We start from the raw sequence: 9,830 nt of genomic DNA, 5'->3' as shown, positions 1-9,830 counted from the left end.
TCTCTCTCTCTCTCTCTCTCTCTCTCTCTCTCTCTCTCTCTCTCTCTTTCTCCCCCCTTTCCCTCCCTCCCTCCCTCTCTTTCCCTCTCTGCCTCTCTCTGTCTCTCTCGATATAATGGGGGAGATGTGGAAAGATCAGGAACAGGTTCTCCACATTCTCCCCACCCCGCTGACAAAGCCCTTGTTGGCCCCGCCCCCAGAGCCAGAATTGTGGAATCCCACTTGGGCTCAAGTCCCAAGACTTGGGATTGAAGCTTTGCTCCTCTTAAGCTGCAGGGGTTACGATCCGTAAATAAACTTGGAAGTTCAGAACTTAAAGGAATCAAGCCGTGAATTACACTTTGTGGGGGTGGGGCTGGGGAGTCAGGAAGTCTAGGAATGGGATTTCATCCACATGGGGATCTCTCTGATGTGGAAACTCCTTCCCCTGATGTGGATCAATAACTTATCTGGGACATTCTCTTAAAGAGTTGCCTGTGGGTACTGAGAGGTAAAAGTGATCTGCCCATGGTCCCCGAGCAGATGTCAGTCAGGACTGAAATCCAAATCTTCCTGCTGCCTAGGCTTCCCCTCTATACTGTCTCCAAAGCTGCCTTTCAAGGTAAAGTTAAGAAGACTAGGTGCTAATGTGCAGTGTGGTAAGTGGAATTTCCTGTCTTAGAGTTCCGGTGAAATCTCAGGTCCAAGCCAAAAAATTATTAATCCAATGAAGTTGATGCCCTGAATCTCTAAGGTCCTTTCCAGCTCTATGAGGCTCGGTCCTATATGATCTGTCTTTCTCTGGAGAGTAGCCCAGCCCAGACTATTTGGATTTATTCTTCAAATCCTGGAGCATTAGAATTAGGGAGCCCCACCCCCCTTTCTGCAAGCCTGAGAATCAAATAAACGTATACTTAAGGTATTAAGCTTGTGGAATCTCAAGAGAAAGTCCAGGCTGAGCTGGTATATGGTTTCAGAAGAATTTTAGACAAATATTTGGACAACAGATTGATAATAGATTACTACAATAAACTAAGATAATTATAGTGACTCACATTTCTCTAGGGCTTTACAGTTTTAAAAGTACCTTCTCATTTTATGATATAGGTGTAGTGGATACAGTGCCTGGCCTGGAGGCAAGAAGACTCGTTTTCCTGAGTTCAAATCTGGCCTCAGACACTCAGTAGCTCTGTGTGACCCTGGACTGGTCATTAAACCCTGTTTGTCTTAGTTTCCTCATCTGTAAAATGAACTGGAAAAGGAAATGGTAAACCACTCCAGTATCTCTGACAAGAAAACCCCAAATGGAGTCAATATGAGTCAGACATGACTGAAAAAATGAGTGAACAACAAGACATATAAATAGTATCTTGCTCCATTTATAGATGAGGAAATGGATGCTGAGGGCCTTGAGTCAAGTGACTTGCCCATGGCATCTCTGACTTTTGAGACTGAAACGAAGGATGGAAACTTTGTTTTCCCACAACATAGCCCCTGGATGACTTTGTCACAAAGTCCTGGGCTAAAGGAACCAAAGACCTGACTAATATGATAATTACTGTGTTCTTACTATAGAGTTTAAATGGATGGATGGTCAGAGGGATAGGATGGGACATGCTTACATTACAGATGTTGGAAATGATTGGGAAAACCACTTTGATAGGAATAGGAATCCCCTAATGAAGAAAACTTCCATACCCTCATGGAATTCCAAGAGGCAAATTAAAAACAGAGTTCTCTGTTTGGGCCTCTGATAGTGTGGGGGTTTTTTTCCCCCTCTGAAATGCCTGGAGAAAACAGAGGAGAGATGGAATAATCCTGGGCCCTGACAGCTTGGTCACTGAATACTCCTTATTTTCCACTTCACAAATCCTAGTATCTCCTCCTTCAGGAACAGATTTTAGATAGTCTCTGGCATCAGAGCCTGCAGGTTTTGCCAGCACTAAAATCCACAGGATTCATTTGCCAAGAAACCAGTGAAAACATGTTGACCTAAGCTGACATTTTACTGGCTAAATATGGGGGAAAAAATAGGTCACTATGAGAAATTGAATAGCTAGAGCTGTAGGCAGAAATTTTGTGCTAATGGGTTCCAGAAGTAATTACAGGACGCATCAAAATGTTAGTTATAGGGGGAGCTACTTCGAGCTGGGCCCAGCTGTCTCTAACTACTCCAGTGTGACCATGGTTCAGATTCCTAGACCTAGAGCTGGAAGGTCCTCAGAGACCATCCAGTCAAATTTTGTTGTTGTTTAAATACCTGAGGAAAGTATGGCCTCAGGAGGTTAAGTGACTTGGTCCAAAGTCACACAACACAGGTAGTAAGTAAGCATCAGAGATAGAATTTGAACCCAAGTCCTCTGACATCGAAGCTAGTGTTCATTCCATAGGACGACTACCTTCTATGACAGGCTTGCCAAGGTGCATTCATTTATAATTTTTTGCCTTTCTCTGTATGTCCAGCACTTAGAATGGTGCTTGGCACACAGAAGGTACATAATAAATGCTTGTTGCTAATCAAATCTGAAATCTCCCTAAGTTATAAGGGACCTACAGATATTTTCATCTAAAAACTTATCTGAATAGGAATTCTATCAACAATATCCCTGACAAATAGTCAGTCATTCAGCCTCCACTGGAAGATCTCAAGTTTTGGGAAACTCACTATCTCGTGATTCAGCCCATTCTAGATTGTGTCCGTTCTAATTATTAGGGTTGTTGTGTCGTTGCTGTTTTAATTCATCCAGTCAAAATCTTCTCTATCATTTCCCCTCGTTATTCCTAATTCTGAGCGCAAACAGCCAAATCTAATCCCTCTGACACTGCTACACTTAGATGAAGGCCCTCATCACCTCAAACCTGGTCCTCTGTAATAGCCTCCTGGTGGGTCTGCCTGTCCCAAGTCTCTCCCCACTTCAATCTATGCTCCATTCAACTGCTAGAATGACCTTTCCTAAAGTGCAGATCCCATCTTCTCATTTGCAGGGGCCCAATGAACCCCAGTGGCTCCCTACTGAACTGAAGGCAAAAATCTTCTGTTTGGGGTTCAAATACTTTCCTACATTAGTCCTCTCCTCCCTTCCCAGTTTTCTTACGCCTTACTTCCAGACATATATTCTTTGATTCAGTGACATTGGCTTCCTTTCTTTTCCACAAACAAGACACACCATTTCTCTGCTCTGGGCATTTTCTCTGACTGTTCCTTGGGTCTGAGCCCTCTCCCTTGTCATCTCTGCCTCCTGCCTTATCTGGCTTCCTTTAAGTCTCAGCTAAAACTATATCTTCTACAGAAAGCCTTTCCCAACCCTCCTTAATTCTAGTGCCTTCTTTGTATTAATTATTTCCTATTTATCCTGTATATAGTTTGTTTGTAGCTGTTGTTTGCTAGTTGTCTCCCCCCTTAGATTGCAAACTCCTTGAGGGCAGGGACTGTTTTGCCTCTTGTATCTGCAGAGCTTAGCACAGTGTCTGCAACATAGTGGGTACTTAATAAATGTTTATTGACTGACTGTCTATTATGCAGAATAGCTTTTTAATTATTTAAAAATAGCTCTTATGATTTCTCTAAGTCTTTTCCAGATGAACCATCCCCAGTACTCCAATAGAATTCTTGTAATTGGGGATGAATTGACTTACCATCTTGTTTGCCTTCCTTTGGACACAGTCCAGCTTGTCGAAGTCCTTCCTAAAATGTTAGAGGTCACAAATAAGGTCAGAGAAATTCAGAGTTGGGAGGGACTTCATAGATCATATAGACCAACCATGAATAGGAACCCCTTCTATAACATTCCAGATGAGTAGTTATCCAACAACCTCTGTCTAGAAAGGTTAAATGATTTGCCCAAAATCACACAGTTAGTAAATAGCAGACACAGGATTTGAACCCAGAATCTAAGATTCCATGTTCACCCTGGTAGAGGCAGGGCAATCAAGTTTTGAAATCTCTCTTTGTACAGGAGGGGCATTTCAGTGTAGCAGAGAGATAACTGGCCTTGATGGTCAAGTCCAGCAGCTTTCACATTACTGACTGTGTGACCCTGGGCAAGTCATTTAACTTTTCGGACTTTGGGAACTTTCTTTAAATTCAATTTTATTTTATTTTCAGTTGCAAATTCTTTCCCTTCTCCTCCCTTTCCTATCCATTAAGAAGCCAAGAAAAATAAAACCCATTACAAATATGTATAAACATGCAAAACAAATTACTGTATTAGCCATGTTCCAAAGAAAAAAAGCAAGAAAAAGAAAAGAAGAAAATATGTTTCAATCTGCATTCTTAGTCCTTCATTTCTCTTTATGGAGGTGGCTAGCATGTTTCATCATGAATCCACTGATCACAGTTCCTAAGTCTTTTAGAGTTGACTATCTTAATAATATTGTTGCGATGTAGATTTTCCTTCTGGTTCTCCTTACTTCTTTTGCATCATTTCATACAAGCCTTCTCCCTGGGAACTTTCTATGACTATATGTTGCAGGGTCGTTACTGACCAGCAAGAGTTCCCTACACTGGAGAACCACAGGCAAAAAAAAATTGATCTGTACTTTACCTGGATTTAGAGGTAGAAGGGACTTTAGGGGTCATCTAATCCAATCTCACTGTGAGGGGAGAGAAGTCTTAGGTATGTCATTGCTTGTGAACAAGAGAAACTGGATTTGGGGGGTGGGGTGGGGATGGGATGAGGTGGCAAATACTAATTTCTCTGGTATACTTGATGTGGTGACAGGGCATTTGGGTAGAGATTCTAGGAAGAGTGTATAAAATCAGCGAGTGCAAGATAAGAGGGAGACTAAAGAGACAGAGTGGTGTTATTGCTAGGTGTTATAACTAAGTATGCATCCTTACTTAGGACAAATGCAGACATGGAGAATAAGCAAGAATAGATTTAGAGTATTATACATTGTATAATAAGAGATACTATTTTCAATTTCTAGTGCTAATTTTGCCCATTAAACCCAATATATCTGCCCAGTGCTATAATATTAATATCTTCAGTATGAGTTTTACTCTTGGCACATTGCCATTATTAATCATTTTTTAAAAGTCATTAAATGGATAATGGTGAAAGTTAGACATGGTTAAAAATAAAAACTATGTTTACATATTTTTAAAAAGAAATTTTTGTTTCCTTTTTTGTAGGGGGAATGCAGGGTGATTGGGGTTAAGTGACTTGGCCAAGGTCACACGGCTAGTAAGTGTTGAGTGTCTGGGCTAGTAAGTGTTAAGTGTCTGAGGCCGATTTGAACTCAGGTTCTCCTGACTCCAGGCGGTGCTCTATCTACTGTGCCACCTAGCTGCCCCTAAAAAGGATTTTTGAATCACAACATTATAAGGAATTTAATAATTCTCCCCTTCAGGATTTGTATCATTACGAGATTATTCAGAATTTGGTTCCTTCAATCAATCATCAATTAACAAGCATTTATTGTGTTTGCAGTGGGGCAAGAACTGTGCTAGATAGAGGCTGGGGATAGAACAGCTAAGTGAAACAATTACTTCATTCAAAGAATTTATTTTTTGGGGGGGAAGACAACATATACATATATAGTTATGTCCAAAGTATGTACAAAAATAATTTGGTGACGGAAGGCATTAGAAGCTGGGGGTTGGGAGGAAGAGAATCCCAGCTGGGAAGTACTAGTAACAATTTATTTAGGTCGTTAACTCTTTGATGCCTTTGGCTTGAGACATTTATAAATAGATATAAACTTTTATTTTATTCACAGGCAAGAAGTCATACCAAAATCAAATATATCTACAATGTATGTAAATGAAGAGAAAACCAAACGAGAGGGTGGAGAAGTGGGGTGGGGAAAGGACTCTTCATCTTCTAGCCTCAGGTCTGGAAGCATAAGTGGGAGAGGGACCAGGAGAGAGACCCCTGCAAATCGCCCAGTACTTTAAGCCAGTTCTTTCCTTTGAGGAGAATGGAATTTTAGAAGATAAGAAATCTTACCTTGTGGAAGTCACCCCCCTTTTCTGTGCCCCAGTTTCTTCCTTTGTGAAATGAAAGAGATGGACTAAATGATCTCCAATTTTCTGTGATTCTAATGGGAATTTTCAAGTCTTTGGATTTTAGAGTTTCGTGGAATTTAGAGCTGGAAGGGACTTTAGGGATGATGCAGTCCAACTCCTTTTCTTACAGAAGAAACAGGAGCTCAGAGAGTTTAAATTAGTTGGTCAAGGTCATGCAGAAATGAGTCTTAAAAGTTGGATGAAAATATTTGCCCTTAAATAGCATTTCTAAGTCTTTTATAATCTCCCCACATGAATATTGAGTGCTTTTGTATGTTCAGTAATGCAAGTGAAATTGAAGCCACAGAGGTACTGTATATACAATCCTAGAGTCATAACTAGGACATTTTATGTGTGTGTGTGCGCGCACGCGCGCATAGGGATACCCTCATGGCGGCCCAGGAGAGAGGTGGCAAGTGACAGGACTTTGGGTGTGACAGCTTGTGCTTTGTTGGTGGAAATGGGGCCTTCTGTGAAGGAAGCACAATAGCCTGGATGTCAGTGCCCTGTGGCAAAACACCATTTACCTCATGCTTCTTATAGCACTGTCCTCTCCAAATAACTGAGGGCAGGAATGATAAGAAAACAGGTATTGGTATTGGTTTGATATGATAATAATAATAATTAGCATTTAATGCTTTAAGGTTTGCAAAGCACTTTACAAATATTTTCTCATTTGATCTTCAAACAATTCTGTGAAGTACGTGCCATTATTATCACCTTCATTTTACAGATGAGGTCACTGAGGCACAGAGAATTTAAGTGACTTACCTGGGGTCACACAGTTAGTAAGTGCTGAAGTTGGACTTGAACTCAGGCCTTTCTGACTCTAGGTCCAGCATTCTACCTATTGTACCACCTGTCTCTCTCTCTTTTTTTTTGCTTTTATTTTGGAGGGCAATTGGGATTAAGTGACTTGCCCAAGGTCACATGGCTAGGTGTGTGTGTGTGTGTGTGTGTGTGTGTGTGTTAAGTGTCTGAGGCCAGATTTGAACTCAGGTCCTCCTGACTCCAGGGCTGATGTTCTATTCACCGCGACACCTAGCCACCCCTGCGCCACCTAGCCGCTCTGACTACCTGTCTCTCTTTACTTAGATTGTCAAGTTTTTCACTATTTGTGCCAGTTCTTTTTAAAATGATCGATGCACATCTGTATCGATGCTGTCTGTGGGAGGCTGTGAGCTGACAATAGGATTGAAAGAGTGGGAGGGAACATAAAGACAGGGCGGCATATCTTCTCACTCCCCAACCACTGTCATGTGTGGGTGGGTGTTAAAGAGAACAAGATGGAGTTTCAGAACCTAAACTAGGGTGGGATGCTAGGAGTCTGAGATGCAAAGCTGAATGGCCACTTTCCATGTCACCCCATCACTTTTACACGAAGAGAAGTTCCTTAGGGACTGAGTCTTGTGAATAGCACACCTAGCAGGGTGAAGTCCAAAAAGATGCAGATTAACTCAGCAGCCACTGCTCTAAATCTTGGTTTGAGTATTGGGGGTAGGGTGTCTCTGTGGGTCTTGGACAGATGCTTCAGGAGATTTGGAGCATCCTATGGGGGCCCTGAAAGCAGCTACCCACCCACAATAGCAACCAAGGACCAGAGTCCAAGAACAGGGAGTCTAATGCAGGGCTTAAGGATTCCTGAAAGGAAAGGGAACTACAGAAGGGAGTTTGTGAAGCTTTCGTATCCAGATGTCAATTCTATTTCAGCAGCAAAGAGAATGTGTTTAAAACTGACCAAAGCTAACAGGGTCATGCAGCAGAAGGAATGTTAGCCCAGGAGCTAGGGGATGGATATAGGTTCTAACCCTGGATTTGCTGGTGATTAGCTATGAGTCCTTGGCAAATTGCCTAGCCTCGTTGGGACTTAGTTTCCTCAGCTATAAAATGAGGGATTTGGATGAAAGCTTTAATTCTCTACATCTTGAAAGGATATTCCTACTTTGGTTCCTCAGGAAACAGAATTTTGAGTAGTTTCTCTGCTCTTCCTGCTCCCTTGCATGTCTAACAAGCTACAGTCCACCTCTTTGCAAGCTTAAAATTCTCCCAGCAATTAAGGTCAGGACGGAAGAGAGGCTAGCAGTTTAACACTGCCATCAAAACCTAGATCCTCCAGTCCAACCCTCTAGTCCCTCAACACAGACTTTGCTTTTAACTTTCGTTGTGACTAGAAAACCTTCCCCCTCTGAGGAAGGGATAACTGGAAGACAGATGCTCAGGGCCGGGGGGGCCATGTTGGCATTAGCGAAGGGTCAAAGGTAAATGGAACTGACACTCACCAGGACTAGTTTCTTTCAGAGGATCCCTGGGGGTCTCAGGCATGCATCGAGGCACAAGGCCTCAGTGCCCGGGCCATGGGGAAACGAGGCTGCTGCAGACAGCTCCTCTCCCACCCAGACAGTGTGCAAATGAGCACCCACAAGCTTTTGCCACGGTTGCCACGGTTTCTCCAAGTCCTGATGTTCCCCGGCTTCTCCCAGCAGCGCTCACAGCTCCAGCCTCTGGCTCCTTTTGCCCAAAGCATAGTTTTCCCATCGTGTAATGGGATTGAGCAGCTTCCTTCTGGTCACGTGCCCCAGCCAATCACACACATGTGCTGGGGCTTGGGGAACCGTCTCCCTTTGTTTTTGCAGTAAGTTGGAAAAAGCTTCAGTGCATGTGGCAGCCAGGCTTAGGGCCATAGGGGGAAAGTCTGTGTGCTGCGTGGGAGTGTATGTATCACTTAGTATGTGTGCATGAGGGTGTGTGCGTGTGTGTGTGTGTGTGTCTGGGCAAGCCTGTGTGTGTCTGCCTATGTTTACATGTGTCTGTGAGTGAACGGGGGTGTGCTTCCGTGGGTGTGTGTATCTGGATGGGTGTATGCCAGGGAGAGTTTATGTGCATAAGCTGGTGTCCTATCATCCCTGTCTCTTTCCTTCTGCTATCACACAGAGATTTAATGTCAAGTCAAGAAGCAGGAGCAACTAAGGTGGGTGAAGGAGATAAGTACCTGTTTACCAAATACCTGGCTATAGGTGGTTTATATAAGAATGGCTCAGGTGGACATAGTTCCTTGAAAAGTCATGTAATATAATTACCATTTCCCAGGGCTCATAATATATTGTGGAATCAGGACCAACCTCAAATTTTTAGTGTGTTCAGTTGTTCATTTGACTTTTTATGACCCCATTTGGGTTTTTCTCAGCAGAGATGCTGATGTTGTTTGCCATTTCTTTATCCAGCTTATTTTACAGGTGAGGAAACTGAGGCAAATAGAGTTAAGTGACTTGCCCAGGGTAAGTGTTTGAGGCCAGATTTGAACTCAGGTCTTCCTGTCTCCAGGTCCTGGTGTTTATCCACTGTGCTAGTTGCCCTATAAGCTTATCAAGCCACTAAAACCTTGTCTCTCCTCTAGGGTCCTTGGTTACCTGTTGCAGCCCATTTGCCTTTAGGGTTCTCTGCTACTGTCTACTGGTCTTGGCTTCTCTCTTAAGCTCCAGCTTCATCAGCCAATTATTGGACATTTTGAGCCTGATGTCTCTTAGGTATCTCCAACTTAGATTTTCCAAAATAGAACTCATTATCATCCCCCTGAGCCAGGGGTACACTGATAAATATTTAATAATTAAATCTATGGAAAAAGTACAGCTAGACTCACTTTTAAGCTTAATCTACATGCTCTTCACTTTCATAAGTTGAGACAACCAATAAAACAATAAATCAAACCCTGTTTTGTAGCATTTGCTGATTTCTGTGTGTAAATGCTCACATCGAAAATTTAACAGCGGGCTCTCCCAAAGCCTGTTGAAGCTGACTCCAATATATCCCCTTGTTTTGGGACTCACTTTGCGAAGTGTTCTGT

The 9,830-nt window shown here is 42.6% G+C and overlaps 1 protein-coding gene across 5 annotated transcripts in view; it reads right to left on the bottom strand.

The window, feature by feature from the left end:
- C1QTNF2 (C1q and TNF related 2) overlaps positions 1-8,539 on the bottom strand; it is a 14,620-nt gene extending 6,081 nt beyond the window's left edge. For 3 of the 5 annotated variants that reach the window (XM_069102434.1, XM_069102435.1, XM_069102436.1), the window contains exons 1-2: positions 8,269-8,539; positions 3,616-3,664 (exon numbers count right to left, since the gene is read on the bottom strand). Coding sequence is in view for 1 of the 5 variants with exons in the window: in XM_069102433.1 (XP_068958534.1) it covers positions 3,616-3,618 (3 nt within the window). In the remaining 4 variants the exon portion in view is untranslated. The remainder of the gene's footprint in view (positions 1-3,615; positions 3,665-8,268) is intronic. The other 2 variants (XM_069102433.1, XM_069102437.1) reach the window with 2 other exon arrangements.
- Between the last annotated feature and the right edge of the window lie 1,291 nt (positions 8,540-9,830).

The sequence above is a fragment of the Petaurus breviceps genome, unplaced genomic scaffold, assembly GCF_028583685.1.
Source record: "Petaurus breviceps papuanus isolate PSGF00001 unplaced genomic scaffold, PetGlider_PUasm1.0 551, whole genome shotgun sequence".
NCBI lineage: Eukaryota > Metazoa > Chordata > Mammalia > Diprotodontia > Petauridae > Petaurus > Petaurus breviceps.
Note: the sequence above shows the minus strand (reverse complement) of the source record. Positions and strands in the feature narration are given on the sequence as shown.